This window comes from Lacerta agilis, chromosome 13 (assembly GCF_009819535.1).
Source record: "Lacerta agilis isolate rLacAgi1 chromosome 13, rLacAgi1.pri, whole genome shotgun sequence".
NCBI classification, from domain to species: Eukaryota; Metazoa; Chordata; class Lepidosauria; order Squamata; family Lacertidae; genus Lacerta; species Lacerta agilis.
Window position 1 is genome coordinate 19,892,398 of NC_046324.1, and position 18,692 is coordinate 19,911,089.

Consider the following 18,692-nt stretch of genomic DNA (forward strand, 5'->3'; position numbering starts at 1 on the left):
TTCAGGCTGGGCATTCCAAGCATGAGGATAATAGCTCTTTTCTGTCAAGGATTTGGTCACCACCTTGGTCCAACCAGCTTCATTTCCTTGTTGGATTTTGTAAATCTAGAGGGGCAAGTGCATGAATCTTAACAAAGCCATTTGTCCAAATCTTCATGTTGTACTATCTGAAACTTTACCATTATTGATATTATTTGGTGGGTTGTTTTTTTTAAATAGATTTCTTACCTGCCAATCACCATGAAGTTCTGGGGCGGTTTACTACAATTTTAAAAATACAATGTGTTGTATCTAATGTTAGTCCTACTCAGAGTAGATCTATTGAAATTGATAGACATGAATACTAGGTTCAGTGGCTGGTTTTCAGCTAAGGTTTACTCTGAGTAGACCCATTAATAATCCTAACTTAGCCATTTTCAGTGGGTCCACTCTAAGTAGAACTTAGTTGCATACAGTTCACTGTTAAAACAGATTACAGTTAAGCTATGGTCCTAAAAATGTTGTTATGAGTTTGTGAGTGCCAGATACCTATAATTCCTGGACCCAGTAAGTGTTAGAATTTAATCAATGCTTGGAGTGTTAAACTAGGTGTCAAACACTGAACCCCTGGATTCAGCAGTTTCCTGATGAGGTAATTGCCTGGGAGAGAAGCCATTCAGAAAACAGAGGAAAGGCTCTGGGCCAGACAGCAAATGCATGGGGCCTCTCACCCAACTCACAACTCATAGTAAGAAGAAGAAGGCAGTATTTGAATTAGAGTTTTAAAGGTGTAATCTAGGAGAAAAAAAGTTGAAGGCGGGTAAAGGCAGCAAGCTGGAGAGAGGGTCAGAGCACGATGGTTGATTTTTTTTTTTAATAAATCCTGCCACGGGAGAAATAAGACCCCCGTGGACTGTTAATGCTGTGATCCCCTCCATCGTAGGCTCAGGTTGTATATATGTGTAAATAAACCATATGCCATAAAGATACCACAGTCTCTGCTGTGCCTCATTTCCGAAAGGAAACACAGACACTGGGTAAGTGCATGGAACCCCTGGAATCTTGCACCACTCAGAGATTGAGGTGGCATAAAACAATACTTACCTTGGCTATCAAAGGTCAGGGGAAAATTATGTATTCAGCATTCAGCAATAATAGACTGTATTCTGGAGACCTAAACAGACTGACCTGCCGTAATTCTAGAATCTAAGTTATGGAAGACAGAAGCAAATTTATCCTGAATTCTGACATCACATCTAGGTCCTTGGCCCTTCTGTGCATTTCATATGTTAAAAGAAAGTACTTCTTCACACAGTACATAGTTAAACTATGGAATTTGTTCCCACAAGAGATAATGATGACCACCAAGCTGGATGGCTTTAAAAAAGGATTAGACAAAATTCATGGATGAGAGGGGTATTAATGGCCACTGGCCATGTTGGCTGTGTTCTGCCTCCACTCTTGGAGGAAGTATGACTGAATACCAGTTGCTTGAAACTGCAGGAAGGGATATTGCTTTTGGGTTCACGTCCTGTTTTTGGAATTCCCATAGGCATATTTTTGACCACTGTGAAGACAGGATGGACCTGGACTAGATTAACTCCCACCTGATGCAGAAGGACCGCTCTTATGTCCCAATGTCACAGTTTATGGTGATGGATCTGTGGTAGTGGGCACACCACATCCAAAGCATTTCCTTGCAGGCATGAATTTGGGCATTGGGCACATTTACTGTAATACTATTTAAAAAATCACTGGTAGAAAAGTTTGTGCCTAGTTTTTATCCCTGCAAAGGAATCCTGATCGTCTATGTAGTTTAGAATTGGTAAAGGCTTTATTTGTTTCCAGTGTGGTTTTCATTAACTATAGTGACAAAGACAATTGTTGCTAAGGACACCAGTTTCCTTTCATGGAAGTGAAATCATAATACAAACCAGAATTTGGCATCCTGTTGTCTAACCAAACTTGGGACAAACTGATCTGTGTCAGAAGATGTTAACCCCTTGTTCTGGCTGAGGTTGAATTCTGCAAAGAGGTTTCAATTTATGGATCCAAAAGGCACTTCTCTGAAATTCCAGAGCATAGAGCCAGTTAACACACACACCTATAGGTGAGCTTACATGTGGTCAGAAGCCTTTAGGTGACTGTTGCAGGTTTTAACTCTGATAGCTGAAAAAGTAACCATACAGAGCCCCTGAGTGCCCATTTCTCCGAACCATCTACACTTTCAGCAGCAGATAGCAGCCTTCTGATATAGCAGAAGGGAATCAAGGAAGTTGCAGTGAAATTGACCATCCTGTGACTTCCTTGTTCTTGTCCGCTGCTACAAAAACCAGATACTGCCATAAGGCAGGTCAAGAGAAGACTGAAATTGAGCTGTGTATGATTAACAATCACAACTGATAGCTGCGACAGTCAACTCAGAGATTCTTTCGCAAAATACAGTGTGAACTAGCCCATAGAGTTCTCTTAGGTTCTTGGATGGGGAAGCTTATCTGTGAATGAATCTTTTAAAGGTTGAACAAATTCATACATCATATACTGGTCTAGGTAAAGTCATTGCTTCTTTACCTATTTTGCGTCTTTTGTACACCCCCCCCCCCCGAATTAGAGTTTTCCTTGGCAAATTAAAAGTAGCAGCAGTTAATTTTTCATTAATTAACTTGCTAACAGAGCTGACTACACATTTCTTAGCTGTCAACAGGAGCTTCTGCAAATAATCATTAAAGGATTAATTGAGGGGGAACAGCATTAGCCTTTACATCCACCAGCATTTGATGTATCACCTCTGCAATTAGGCAATGTCCTCATGGGCTGGCTGTGTTGCTTTGCGAAATTGTAAAGGGCTCCTTGCAGAGCTAAGCAGAGTCCTTTTTAGCTGGCAGTAGAGTCAGCAGCTGCAAAATGTTTACATGTAGCAACTGGGATAAACCCATTTTTTAATAGTTGCGTGCAGTTTTTCTGTTCAAGTCTAGATAGCATCATATGTTCAAACTCAAACTCAGAAGTTACATGCTGCAATTACGCAATTTCCCTCGGGGAGTAATTTTTAAAGGAACCCTGCCAATACTTGAAAATATAGCGCTGATGTTGCTTTGGCTGGGCATCTGATGCTCCTGTGTCAGGATTGTTTTTAACATTAAATCATGCTGGTTTTTGGAAATGAGTAAATTGGCTTAGGTATCATCTGTAAGACAAGAACTGTATCAAGTAAGACTCTCTCCCCCACTCCACACCCCCAGCCCCAGCTTAAACTAAATTGCAATAGTTGGTGCTGTTACTTAGACTGGATATCATACAGTAAACCTTGTACAACAGTGGCCGAATTTGGAATTGATCAAACACCAAAGGAACACAGACTTTGGCTGATTCACTTCCTCACAAGCTCATTTAAAATGTGTTCTCTGGTTGTTGTTGTTTTTTTAAAAAAGGTTTCCCAATCGAGCCTGTACACACACACACACACACACACACACACACCACAATTGTTTAGCCCAAATATATGAATTGATTAATTGGAGCCATTTATTCAACTCCATATAAGCATGACTTTAAAAGGCATAAGACCTTTTAAAGCCATCCTCAGCTTGAAAAGACCACAGCTCTCCAAACTGCGAAACATGGGACTCTTAAGAGGCAAGCTAGACATAATGTTAATATTTTCTCTCTCTCCCCCCCCCCCTTTAAATAGCACCAGGTCCCAGCTGGTATCTTAAAAATGGAAAATTAATGATGTCAATTATTTCTGTAGATATTGCCTTGTAAACCTAGTTGTGGCCTGAGAGCCAATCCCATTTGTTTAAGAGTACCTACAAGTGTGACTTGCAATTTTAAAAAAGTTGCAGAAAAACCTTTTCTGTCTTCTGGTCTCCCTTCTCCAGGTTCTGCTGGGATGGGTAAAGTACAGGTAGTCATTATGCAATCCTGGGTCTGTCTTTTTTTCTGAATTGAGTGGCCACTAAATTATTATCCACCCTACTCTCTGAGGATCTTACCAGAGATTTGTGCTGGGTGTTTCCCCACTACTATACAAGAGGAATCAGAGAACTGCAGAGTTGAAAAGGGCCACGAGGGTCAAGGAAGAGAATAAAGCATGTGTGTTGGTAGTGTTGCCCAGGCAGAGCACTTTTGGTCTTGGACAGCCCTTCTGCATTGCTGGATACTTTCTCATTGAAGAAGTGGTTTAACTGACCTGCATAACTGTGCACACACTTGTGTACAGTCCTTATTTCCCCCCTTTGTGTGTGAGAAATTTTGCCCCAGGGGAGTAATTTTAAAATGGCATGTACCAGTTTCCCTGGTAAAGCAGAAATCTTCATTATGTTGTAAGTGGTCCTGTTTTGTTTCCAAAGTAGTAGCCTGGCCAGTTTGCTATTAGAGGGAATGGTACCTGGATTTGACCCATCACCTCCCACTTCATCCTTACTCCTCTCTCCCTGGCAAGAAAGGGTGAATTACCGGTCTTTGTCTGCATCTCAGAGAACAGCCTCTGAACTGAAAGGAAGCTGCCCAACTAAAATACTTCTTATCACCTGCTGATGCACAAGAGGAATTATTTGAACATATTGCCCCCTCCCCCAATTCTTAAGAAAACATTTTCCAAGGACTTAGGACTAATAGGGACATATTTGAAAAAGACTTAATGGTAAAAATGGACCTATGATCAGTTGTTCCATAGTATTATTATTTATGCACCCAGTTTATTTAACTTTTATTATTCATTGTCCGATTTGTGTTATTGTCCGTTGTCTCCTTATTATATACAGTGTATTTTTTAACATTGCAAGTATATTTTAATATTTATGGGTCATTTTGCTGATTGTGTTCTTCCATATAGGAGCCCTGATATTCAGTTTTGTCTTCTGGATGCTGTAACAAACACCTCATCATGAAATTAATTAACTATACCAGATACCCATATAAGCCTATAATTCTCATGTAAGCCTGAATTTCAGCTTTCCTTGTACACCACCCCCTTAATCACTGGCAATTTTCACTTGTTTTCTTTTAGCACGTAAGAGTATGATGGCCAAGCTTTTCCCACCAAAGGTTTCAAAAACTGCAAAACAGCAGAACATGATGGAAAGTTGCCATATAGAGGCCCCTGCATTGTACTTGGCTTGCTAATTAAGTGTTAGTTTATTGGCAAAAGGTAGAAGATTTTCTACTCAACTGCATCTTCCAAAAAAGGGTAAACTATCTGCCCCCTTTTTAACATGCCAGTTAAGAAGGGCTTAAAATTGGTGCTTTACTGAGAACATTTACTGAATTGTGCTAAAACAAGCGATGTTGCTATGCTCCGTGTTGGCTTATTTCATTCTGATAGGATATGGCTCTCATTATAGAAGGGGTTTGATTTGGCATCAAGCATGCTGGCATGTGTTAAGCACGTTGTGTAGCTGGGCTCACACCATAAGTGAAAAGCCCTTTGGGGCTACTCTAAAATTCTGTGTCTGCTTTCCCCCAAAGATACTGCTCCAAAAAAATAAAAATAAAAATAAGGATGATCAGAGAATCATAGAATTGTAGAGTTGGAAGGCTCTTCCAACCCCCCTATAATGCAGGAATCACAACTACTGTAAATAATCCACTCTAAAAACCTCCACTGAAGGAGAGTCCACTGTTTTCTCAGGTAGTCCATTCTACTGTTGAACAGCTCTTACTGTCAGCCGTGGTGGAGGAAGGGGGGTGCAGTAGGGGCGATCTTCCCTGTGTATCACCACTGGGGGTGACAAAATGCCTGGCGGCACTCACCGCAGGGCCTGCAATGCGCTCGAGACACGCGTCTCTCCTGGGAGAGACACGGTGGCTTCAGTGCGTGCTGACTCTGCACTGCCCAAATGGTATGTCCACCTCCCCGCCCCAGCTGTAGGGCGGCTGAGTAGGATGAGGCAGGCAGACTCCTGAGGCCCTGTGGTGTGCCCCGCCCCTGGGCGCACTGCCCCAGGCGCCCAAGCAGCTTCCTCCGCCGCTGACTGTCAAAAAGTTCTTCATAATGTTAAGTCTTGTAATTTGAACCCATTGGTTCAGGTCCTACTCTCTGCAGAAGCAGAAAACGAGCTTGCTCCTCTATGTGACAGCCCTTCAGATATTTGAAGATGGCTATCATATCACCTCTCAGTCTTCTCTTCTATGGGTTAAACATGCCCAAATTCCTCAATCATTTCTTCATAAGGCTTGGTTTCCAGATCCTTTATCATCTCCTTTGGACACATTCCAGCTTAATATCCTTCTCAAACTGTGGTGCCCAGAACTGAACTGAACTACGTCTTTTGATCTTGACACTATATTTCTGTTGATGCAGTCTAGAATTGCATTTTTTGTTTTTGCTGCTGCTGCTGCATCACACTGTTGACTCATGTTAAACTTGTGGTCCACTAAGACAACTACCGTATTGGCCCGAATATAAGCCGCAGCCAAAAATAACCTGCACCTTTAAAATTGGAACAGCGGAAAGAAAAAAAGAAAAAAATACCCGAATATAAGCGGCTCCATTCCTTGCTGCTCCTGGCCGCATACTGGGGGGTGGGGGCGTGCTGCGTTGCCAGTGGCCTTTCCCCTTCCTCACTCTCTCCCTTCCTGGCCTTGGGGTAGAGGAGAGGGGACTGTGTATGGAGCGGGCGCCGCTTTTCTGCGCTCCTGATGGCATACCGTAAGGTCGCAAATATAAGCCGTACTTTAACTTTTCACAGTCGGAATTGGGGGGGGGGGAAGTGAGGCTTATGTATATTCAGGCCAATATGGTAGATCCTTTTCACATGTAAAGGTACTCTCAACCTGCCTTCCACGCTCTAAATCATGGATCTCCTCACAGGTGTATGCATCTGTTACATATAATGCTGCTACTTCTTGAAAATGATCCTACCTCTTCATGCAATAAGAAAGTATAATGTAGCTTAATTTCACAGAATGAACCCAAATATACAGTCATGAGCCTTTGAAAGTTGTCACTGGTAAGGGGGGGGGGATATATCTATTCTATTATTATTATTATTATTATTATTATTATTATTAATAATAATAATAATAATTTTACCACTCTTCATCAAAAGATTTCAGGGCGGTTCATAAGATAAATTCTATGTTATTATGTTATATTACATTAAACAACAACAATCTTATAAACAAACTGGATGAGAATGGCCCCTGTATAGTGCAGCTGGATCCATTGTCTCACTCTATTAAATGCAGTTGAACTCCAGGCCACCTCTGTGTGGGAGAAACATTTATTGCAAGTAAATAGATCTCTTGTCTCTTAGCTGGGGTTGGGGAAACCAAGCTTGAAATAATTAAAATTGCTATTGAAGGACTGTAGGCTTTAGTTCCCTCCTTTACAATTAAATAAGGTCCTAATTAAAGAAAAACAACAACAACAAAAACGTCTTTAGATGGGTACATGTTTTGTTCATACATGCCTGAAGTGTTTACCTAGCTTTCTGAATGTTGTGCTTTCAGCAAAAGGTCACCTATGAAACCTTTTGGAAGCAGGTACCCAGAGAGGTAAAGAAAGCAGAGTGAATAAAGGGATACTTCCTTTTTGAAAATTGGAGTGGAAGTGACTATTTCCATCATATACTGGATGACTATGTGAATATAAGTTTATTGATTGCTATGACAGAGCCAATACCAAAATTGTTTTATGTTCAGACAGCTGATGCTCTTCTGAACACCAGATGCTAGGTATTATCAGCAGGTGATAGAGGTGGTTATGAGGGTAGATTGCTCTAGTGTGCCCTGTCTATGGACTTCCATGATAAATTTGATTTGACCACTAGTGGTGAAGAGAATACTAGGCTTACGTTGTCAATTATATGAACAGTCTATGTCAACTGCCTATGTTCCATTTGATTATGAGTCTACATGTTGGAACAGACTTTTGGACTGGCTGTGCAAAATATTTACACATCTCCTATCCTGCAGCAATTGCAGCCTCTGAGCATGTTTCGGTGCTGGTTATGCAGCATCTTGGGCTTGCCGATTGGAAGGTTGGTGGTTCGAATCCCCGCGATGGAGTGAGCTCCTATTGCTCTGTCCCACCTCCTGCCAATTTAGCAGTTCAAAAACACGCCACTGCAAGTAGATAAATAGGTACCATTGTGGTGGGAAGGTAAACGGCATTTCCGTGCGCTCTGGCTTCTGTCATGGTGTTCTGTTGTGCCAGAAGCAGTTTAGTCATGCTGGCCACATGACCCGGAAAGCTATCTGTGGCCAAACACCAGTTCCCTTGGCCTGAAAGCGAGATGAGCGCCGCTACCCCATAGTCGCCTTTGCCTGCACTTTGCTGTCCAGGGATCCTTTACCTTTTATGCAGCATCTAGTAATCAAAGTTAGATTTTTATTTTTTATTTTTTAAAAGCATAATCAGTATTACAAAATATAAGAGTACAGTTGTATTTTCCAGATGAATAGAGAGTCGATAATGTCACAGAGAGTAGATTATGACACATAAAGGAAATCTCACCAAATGGCATCTTCCTTACCCTTGGAAATGTGTAATTTGTGAGTTATTTTCACTGCAGTAGCCAGTCTATATTTTCTTGAACCACAACGGAAGTTTTAAGTTATGTACTGGACCAAATAAGTTCTCACTGCAGCCAACATCCATATAAGAAGTTCCTTAAATCAGAAAGTTGCTGTTTGATCACCCCACAAATTCAAAAGGGCAAATTGTGGGGAAGCTTGAATGGAAAATTTTAGTTTTAAAAATATTTCTTAAAAAACGTCAGTCCAAAAATTAGATGCCAGAGGGCGTTCCCATTGGAAGTGGAAAAAATGTTCCCCTGCTATTGCAACCACAACAACCTGTGGGGTATTTGAAGTCATATGAGAAACTGCACAGAAGTACAGTGCCACATGGGCAGAATTTTTAAGGAACATTCCCTTATGTAAGCTGAGGTTGATTTATAGATTGTAGGTGCCCATATTGCATTCCACTTAGGGCCATCTAAGTGGAGGTCCCTCACGCAGGTAAGTTTAAAGCCTTCTAATGAACCTTTAGAAATATCAAGAAGTTACTTCTAAATGATAGACCTGGGATAGCTCAGTTGGTAGAGCATGAGACTTAATAATCGCCATGTTGGGGGTTGTACTTAGATGACCCTTGTGGTCCCTTCCAACTCTACAATTATATGAATTTATAACAGATACCAGTTCTTTGCCTTGATGACCCAGATTTAATAAAAATACATGAAATTTAGTGAGAGGTCTAGTCTCTTTTGACTCAAGGGCAGGATCAGCCTGTAATTATTGTCCCTTATAGATAAATAGCCAATTAAGCCCAAATTTCTTACGACTAGCCTGACTTGCTAGGTTTTGTAATTTTGATTATTTTGTTTTGTTTTGTTTGTAATTTTGATTTTACATAAAAACAAAAACAAAGTTAGACTACATCTCAGCATTTGGCTTCCTCATAGACCTATGTATCAACAGTTTTTATCCATCTTCATGAACTTGATTTTAAAAGAAAATGCCACTTTACCTAGTAACAGTACAGTGTCACATGGCAATAAATGTTAAAGGCTATTGATACTTGCACCAAGAAAGTACTTCCTTTTTGTTTCCCTTGAACCTACTGTCAGGAATGCTTTGATGGTGTTTCCTGCTTGGCAGGGGGTTGGACTGGATGGCCCTTGTGGTCTCTTCCAGCTGTATGATTCTATGATTCTATACTTCCATTCAGATTAATTAAATCCCAAGTTCTAGCATCCTCAAAGCAGGGGTGGATAGCCTGCAACCCTCCCAATGTTGAACTTCCATCAGCCTCAGCCTCATTGCCAACAGCCAGGGATGATGGCAACTATAGTCTAGCAATATCTGGAGGGCTACAGTTTAGCCACCTGTCTTAAAGTAACTTCTCTCTGCTTGCTGTTTTGATGCTTGTTCATGATTTTATATACCTCTGTCATACAGGGCCCTCCTTGTTTGGCATTGAATTTCCATCCTGGTGCATATCCTCCTTGGAGCAATCTGTGAGCAAATTGCTCAGTATTATTCCTTAATGACTCATAATTTTATTTCTTATGACAAGCTGCTTCAACGTGTTTTTGAAAGGCACGAGCTGCTTTTGCTGGCACTGATGGAACCCTTCATTATTTTTTATAGGAATTGCCTATCTTGGAGGCATCTGCAGTGCGAAGAGGAAGTGTGTCCTTGCAGAAGACAATGGGCTGAACCTGGCATTTACCATTGCTCATGAATTGGGACACAAGTAAGAGGTCACCATTATATTTGCAGCAGTGTCTGAGGGTGTTGTAACTGGGGTTGTTCATACAAGTTATGGATTGCTGCTGTTGTTGCAGCTAGTATTCCTAGTGAAATTTCATATTTGTTGTGACTGGATGGTAGTATTTCTTAAACAAAGCGTAAGTGAACTTCCAAAGAAAACCAAATATTTCAGTGAAACTAGTAAAATTAGTTCAACATTTCCCAAGGCGGTCTCTGAATTTCACCAATTTGATATTTGAGGTCATTTTAAAAGTTCCCCCCTTTAGATGAATTGCCTTAAGGAATTCTAAGAAAAGGCAAAAGAGTTTCTGTAAGACCAGCAGAAGAACAGCAACATTTCTTAAGCATGCTTTTGTACATTGCTAATGTACACTCTGACAATCGATAGTAGAACATTTATTATAGATGAAGATTATATTTACACAAAGACAGCATTGACTGCCCCCTACAAACTTCAATCATTCCTCTACTGTCCAAAAGGCTTCTGGATCCAGCAAATAATAGAAAATCAAAAATGCATTTTAAAAATCCAAATGTGAATAATTGTTGAAATGCAGAAACCTAAAATGTTGAGTAGCATATAGGTCTAACTAAAATTGCTGGTATAAATGAGCTATTAGTTTTGAAGATTTGCATTTAATAGTTTTAAATTTTTAAACAATGCAAATACATACTTATGATTAAGCTGTGTCTTAGTCATGTTGGTCATTGTGATACAGTTGGTGGCTGTCTGTCATTTCCAGTATTCAAAGTCGGCAGTGTTGTCTGAAGCCTGATAGACTGGGGTTATAGAGAATGCATTGCTGTTGCACTATATGCTACAAATATCCCATAAGCATAGGTTTGTCGGGGCACAAAACTATTTATTTATTTATTTGTTTGTTTGTTTGTTTGTTTGATATCGCATGTACTGATCCATTAAAAAAAGCAACTCAGATTGGTTTTCCACTGATAAAAATGACTATGTACATTGAGCTTAAGGATAAAGAATTTCAGTAGTTATACATCAGTGGAGTAGATGCTTTTAGGTAAAGGTAAAGGACCCCTGGACAGTTAAATCCAATCAAAGGCGAGTATGGGGTTGCGGCGCTCATCTAACTTCAGGCCAATGGAGCCGGCGTTTGTCCATAGACAGCTTTCCAGGTCATGTGGCCAGCATGACTAAACCACTTCTGGTGCAACGGAACACTGTGATGGAAACCAGAGCGCACGGAAACGCTGTTTATCTTCCTGCCACAGCAGCACCTATTTATCTACTTGCACTGGTGTGCTTTCGAACTGCTAGGTTGGCAGGAGCTGGGACAGAGCAACAGGAGCTCACCCCGTTGTGCGGATTCGAACCGCCAACCTTCTGATCAGCAAGCCCAAGAGGCTCAGTGGTTAAGACCACACTGCCACCAATCTTACTCGGCTATGAGTGATTGCCAAAGAAGAAGAAGATGCTTTTAAGGAGGATATTTATTTTATATGCTTTGCAAGGATTATTGCAACACAGAATGTCAAAGCAGATACAATATTATTTATGAAACCATCAGTACACATGCCCCTGGAGATTGCAAACTATTTTTTTTTTGTCTTCAGGGATGACCGCCAAGGAAACAGAAATAGTTGCCAATTGGGCAACTGCAGAAGCTTGTGCTGATGCAGAAGCTGTAAGCTCAGATTTCTCCTTGTATGTGAGCAGGCTTATTTGATGGTGGAAAATGGTTTTGGAAAATATTCGTCAGACACCTGAAATGTGTGTTTTCAGGGGGCCACTCTATTCTTGTGATTGTAGTCTCTTTAAACTGTTTTTAATTTTGTATCTGGGACTTGCTGGAGATAGGTGGGTAAATAATAATGGTGGTGGTGGTGGTGGTGATGATGATACAGCAGACGGCATCCCTACAAGTGACTGGTGGTAAGCTAGAGGTACCACCTTTTCTGGAGCATTGAGAGGGCCTGTGCTGCACAATATCCGGGGGGCGGGGGCGGCTCTGAACATTGAGTCCGGCACCCTTTTGGTGAGCAAAGGAATGAAGAGCAACTACATGGAATCTAATTGCATGTATGTTTACCCAGAAGCAAGTCCTCTTGGGATCAAAGGAGCTTTTCCCTGAGAAAGCGCGCACAGAATCACACCGTTGGTTAGGAATGCAGACTGAGGTGCTAAGCTAGGGCTACTGAACCTTTGGCCCTCCAGGTGTTGCTGAACTACAACTTTCGTGGTAAATCAGTATACAATAAGCAGCACAAAAACGGCACACACAAATCTACCAAACCATTCCACGTTCTGAATTCTATATTGGTAGTCCAACCAAAGAGAGAGCAATACAAGAAGTCTAACAAAGAAGCCACAAACAGAAAACTCATTTAAGTTAGTGCAACAGGACAATCTCAGTCTTTAAATTTCTTTAGCCAGGCTCCTGTAGATATTGATGAAAATAGGTCCAGTCAGATGAAATATCAATAATGATACACACAGATGTTAATTGATGAAAGGAAGTCCAATCAGATGAAATATTGAAGATGTTACACACAAAAGTTAGACAGGGTGCCGGCGTTTGTCCCCTGTTTCGCCCATGGACAGTTTTGGGCTTCTTCAGTAAATTCTTTCCCAGGGTTTACTGTATTTTCATACATACAAATTTACATGTTACATCTCATCTTAACTAGAACATCTAGTCTTCTTCAAAATATTCTTTCTCAAGGTTTTGGTACATTTACACACTTTCAACTTCATATGCTAAGTTCTTTCTTGGCTTAAGCATTTATTCATTTAGCAAACTACAACTTTCAGCAGCCCCAGCAAGCATGGTCAAGTTATAGTTATAGTTATAGAGTTATAGTTAAGCAACATCTGGAGGGCCTAAGGTTCCCCACATCTGTGCTAAGCCAACAGCTTTAAGGAAGAGATGGATTTTGAGGTTGGGAATTCCTCTTCTGTCTGTTAGCAGAGCAACTAGAATAAAGAGCAGGGAGACATATTCAACCACACAAACTGAGGTAAACCACCTCCTCCCTCCTGTTCCACCACCTACCAAATCTCAACCATCTTCTCCCTTCCAAATGACTAGAACCTCCAGACAATCAGAGTCCTCTGTCATCCAGACCAGTAACAGAATTAACCCCTTAAGTCACACACTGAATGGTTCTTGCATTTGTCCTTCCAATAAAGTCCCTTCAGCTCCATTTCCCCCAAACCTCCTTCAGAAGTCCCAGGACTGACTTTACGAACTTCTGCAAAAGGTCATAAAAAGAATCAATGATTCTATTTTAAGCTCATACACTTGCATACCACAAAAACTAAAATGAAAAGGGAAGAAGGGAAAAACCCTCAAAAGAAATCATTGGACACAGATCTGCAAACATTTTTACTATTTTCATGGTCCTGATGATGCATTACCTTTTAATAACAAATATTTGCAACTTTCCCCTAAATACATATTTTGAATACTTAACGGAGTGGGTGAAGTTTGTATGGGGTTCAACATCATGCCTTCATGTAAAAACGAACTCCACTCATAATAATCATAATGTTTTTGAGGCTTATTGTACCTGATAGTGTTCAGTAACTGTAAAAAAGAAATACGTGGCTTCTCAATTCTTGATGGCGTACTTGGGGCAGGTACAGGAAATATTTCAACTCCTACCAGACTTGACAAGACGAAAACGAATGTCCTGTTCCCCTTCTGTTGACACTGAAAGGCGGCCGAGCCAATCTGGGAATGGTTTCAACAGAAGTGAACGATGGGAAGCCTTGTTTTTATTTGAACCATATGAACCAGGCTGTTATATCAATTCTCAACCTTAACAACACACTAATCTTTGAGTTGGAGGGTGAGGACACCATTGTTCTGTGTCAAAAAGATGTTGCAGAAACTAGCTCAGTAGTTTCCCAGCTTCTGAGGAGTCCACATTTATCATCACCATCATCAATATTACTATTTATTAGATTTCTTAGACATGGTTTACAAAACAGTCTCAATGTGTGTACAGGCAGTTTAATACAAATATAAATAAAAATATAGCAAGGACACACAACCATTAAGCTTACTATACTAAAACCACACAATTCCACAAAAACCTGAAACACCACTCTCATAACTTCCAGTTAGACAGATGCTGGTAAAAAAATAATAATCCATTAGTCTCGGGATCTGGGTAGGTACTTGTCAGCTAAGTGTTGGGGTCCTGAGTTGTGTATGGCTTTATATGTTAAAACCAGCACTTTGAACTGGGCCTGGAAATGAATAATTAGCCAGCGCACTTGGTCCAGAATTGGTCATACGTGGCCAGACTGGCTGGGGCCCATTATCAGTCTTGCCACTACATTCTGCACTGCATTCTGCATTTTCCAAACCATCTTGCAAGGCAGTCCCATATGCTATTGTAGTAACTTTACCTGGAGGCAGGTATTTTGGCACCTGAGGCGAACCACAAAATGGTGTGACCCCTCCCCACCAAAAAAGGAGGGGCGAGTGAAGATCTACATCAGCAGTGAGTTGAGGGAGGGTACACCCATTTGAAATCTGTCTTAGAGCCACTTCCTTTGTTACCTTAATGGCCCATGCTTTGAGGGCCATTACCTCACCATGGACTTCAAGAAGATCAAACCTATCCATTCTGAAGGAAATCAGCCCTGAGTGCTCACTGGAAAGACAGATCCTGAAGCTGAGGCTCCAATACTTTGGCCACCTCATGAGAAGAGAAGACTCCCTGGAAAAGACCCTGATGTTGGGAAAGATTGAGGGCACAAGGAGAAGGGGACGACAGAGGACGAGATGGTTGGACAGTGTTCTCGAAGCTACCAACATGAGTTTGACCAAACTGCAGGAGGCAGTGGAAGACAGGAGTGCCTGGCGTGCTCTGGTCCATGGGGTCACGAAGTGTCAGACATGACTAAACGACTAAACAACAACAACAAGAAGAACAAGAACAAGAACAACAACAACAACAACAACAACACCTTACCATGAAGCTAACCTGGCTATTCCAGGAAATGAAACTCTGCTGGATCCAGGAATTAGAAGGGGACTCAGGCACACAGACCCACCCACCACCCACAACTCATAACAGTATGCTTATATCTGTAGTATGGTTATGTTCTTGTTTGTACCTGGTGCCTTCATTACATATCTTTAGGCAATGGCGTAGGAAGGGCGTGGCATAGGGGGCGGTGCACCCTGGGCAGTGCGATCCCGGTAGGGTTCCATCTCGGCTGCCTCCCCCGTGCTGCGCGCCCCGCCCCCAGAACGCACGCCAGCCCTGCCCCCGCCTGCTTCCTGCCCCCGGTGCTGTAGCATGAAGCTCCGCCACTGTCTTTAGGCGCCAGGCAAAAAATGTTCCTCTACAATTGGCTTTGGCCAATTAAATAGTCTATGGCCTCTTAAACTGTGAAGGGGTTTATTGTTTTTGTTTGTTACTATGTTATGTGTTTTTCTGTTTTTATATTGTAAAATACCCTGTGATCCTTGGATGAAGGGCAGTATAGAACTTAAATAAATAAATAAATAAGATAAAAATAAGATGATAATATATATATATACTCAGAGATTCCAATGAAGAAACATAATGCAGCACATGTATTATGTCTGATGAAAAGTTAGGCATCCTCCCCCCCCCCCAAAGTTCTTTGCCAAAAATACCTAATCTTCCATATTTGTAGCTTTCAGCAAAATCTCTTGGTAGAGCTTCCTGGTGTGGGTTAAAAGGGTAAGATGTATTGCTGCTTGACAGGAGGAAAAACAAATGATGTCTGTTCAGATCAAAGTTTCAGTTTTGGCATTCACAAACAACCTCGGCTGTTACGCTGTGGAAAAAGTGAATGAACTTACTAATTGATGTGTCAGATTCTGAAATCCTCCACTCGTGTTGCTTGGATTTACTGCAAAAACATTGCTACAGACAGCTGCTTTATAAAAAGTTTCAGGCAGAGTTTATTCTAATGAATGAATCCATTAGAGAGTGGATTAGTATATACATGAAACATCTCCTTGTGTGTTGAAACTATAGGTTCTCACATTGCTTTCTTTCTTTCTTTCTTTCTTTCTTTCTTTCTTTCTTTCTTTCTTTCTTAAAACCCTGTTCTTAAAAAAACCCACCTCCTATGGAAGTTGGATTTTTGGAAGGCCACATATTTATTTATTTCATAAAACTTATACACTTCTTGATTGTAAAAAACCTTAAAGTGGTTTACAAAAAGATAGGACAATAAAACTGAGGAAAAAATAACAACCATACAAAAGTTAAAATACTAAATTGGATTAAAATTGCCCCAGCTTTTCAGTATCTGGGTAAGGTAAAGGTAAAGGGACCCCTGACCATTAGGTCCAGTCATGGACTACTCTGGGGTTGCGGCGCTCATCTCGCTTTACTGGCTGAGGGAGCCAGCATACAGCTTCCGGGTCATGTGGCCAGCATGACTAAGCTGCTTCTGGCGAACCAGAGCAGCACACGGAAACGCCGTTTACCTTCCCGCCGGAGCGGTACCTATGTATCTACTTGCACTTTGACGTGCTTTCAAACTGTTAGGTTGGCAGGAGCAAGGACCGAGCAACAGGAGCTCACCCCGTAGCGGGGATTCGAACCGCTGACCTTCTTATCCACAGTGCCACCCACGTCCCTCATCTGGGTAGCAGGCTCCAAAAAGAGTACAGTGAAGGCGTCTGTTTGATCTCAATAGGCAGGGAGTTCCCAAGTGTAGCTGCTACTACAATAAATGATTAAATTCTTACAAACGCAAAATGGGTATTATATGGCACATGTACCAGCACCAGTTCCAGCAATTAAAGCAGTCGAGTGGGCACAAGTGATATTTAGTAACATATGAAAACACTCATAACCAGCTAGCTTGTAAAAATCCAGCATCCACATTACTAGTTGTTAAGATAAAGAGGAAGTCCATTGACAATGGTTTTCAGAATGGAGGCAGGCACAGAAACATGTGAGAAAGAACCGCATTATTTTGGCCCAATATACTTTATAGTCCACCATTCTTTCAACACTGTTCCACTTGATGCTCCTGAAAAGCAGAGTTTGGAGAAGATAAAATCCTCTGCTGTCTTCTCCCCCACAAACTGGTAAATTGCCTCTGTTCATGGAGCCTGCAATTAGTGTTGCTGTGGTTAATTGATTTGGAAATCCAGATTTTTTAGTTAGGCATCACCAGATAATGGTGTTATTTAGATGCATTTGAAAACGGATTTAAACTATTTTCCTTTGTCTAGACAGAATAATGGACAAAGGGCCCCTCCAGACTGTTGTTTTATTGTGGTTGTATTCTGCAAGATGTTATTGACACAGTAATAGCAATTAATGGTGGATTTATTCTGCTTTATTGGTTGCTCTTTTATGCTTCCCCTGTGCTAACATGTTTTTGCTGTCTGGAGTGGGCTATAGTGCAACACAAGCGGAACATAAATAGACCAGAACATTTGTGGCATAGAAAGTTATGGGAATTTGGCAGGATGCTACAGCATATGCACTGTGTAGAAATGAAACAATGTGACTGCCTAAAAACTTTTGCAGATGCAAATGGTATTGAAAGCGGGACTGTGTATGACCACTCCAATAGCATTATGAGCACAGATCATTGTGAATTTGCAATAAAAAAGAAGGAGCCCATAAACTTTACAGAATGTTTTATTGGCCAAGAAAGAGAAGGAAAAAACTACATGGTTCCGTGCAACTTCTGATGGGTACCCTTCCTGCCCTGAGGCTTGCACACAAAGATCTTCATGTAGAGCAGAGGTTGAACCAAGAATGCCATGGTCTAAAGCAGTCTTCTGCAAACCCAAGTCTCCTGTGCAAGTCACATCATCCCCTAAACATTTACCATGTTTGCTGAGGATAATGAAAGTTGTAGTCCAGCAATATCTAGGGACCTAAGGTTGTGGAAGGACATTCTAAAGTTAGAAACTAACCTATTTAAGTACCCCAGACTGTGGGTGCAATCCCTAAATTACTGCAATCCCTGCACTCAGGTAGGGATGTAAGGAGGTAGTGATTTGTCTGCTGCCCTGTGTTTGTTGCAACCAGCACTCTTTCCCACCCATTACAGTCCAGCTTCCACTAAACCCTACATTATTCATCTTGCTATCTGCTATGGCCAAAATAAACATAATTATTTACGTAATGTTTGTGAACTTTAAAAAAAAAAAAAAGATAGCAAATGCTGCTTATTTTTGCTTGCACGATTTCCATTTCTGACCTCAAACAAACATGTGAATTGCGGCAATTTCCATTCCTGTTTCTGTTTCCAACAGAATTTTCTGACACTCCTACATGCACCATCCTCATCTGGCATAGAATCAGGGAACAGAGACACACAACATATGTCCCTGCAGTTGCCAGCAATGTGAAGCCTTTGGATTGGCTAGGCCTAGTATTAAATGCCACAGGACAAACATTCTGTCAATGCCTGCTCAAAAGAGCAAAGCCTCCTGCCTGTTAATCTCCACACTCCAGCACAAGCCCTCACCTCCAGCAACAGACTGCAGGGACCTTGG

At 41.3% G+C, this 18,692-nt stretch overlaps 1 protein-coding gene across 2 annotated transcripts in view; it reads left to right on the forward strand.

The window, feature by feature from the left end:
* ADAMTS17 (ADAM metallopeptidase with thrombospondin type 1 motif 17) overlaps nt 1-18,692 on the forward strand; it is a 158,899-nt gene that overhangs the window by 57,756 nt on the left and 82,451 nt on the right. For both annotated transcript variants that reach the window (XM_033166477.1, XM_033166478.1), the window contains exon 8: nt 10,081-10,186. In XM_033166477.1, the coding sequence (XP_033022368.1) occupies nt 10,081-10,186 (106 nt within the window). The remainder of the gene's footprint in view (nt 1-10,080; nt 10,187-18,692) is intronic.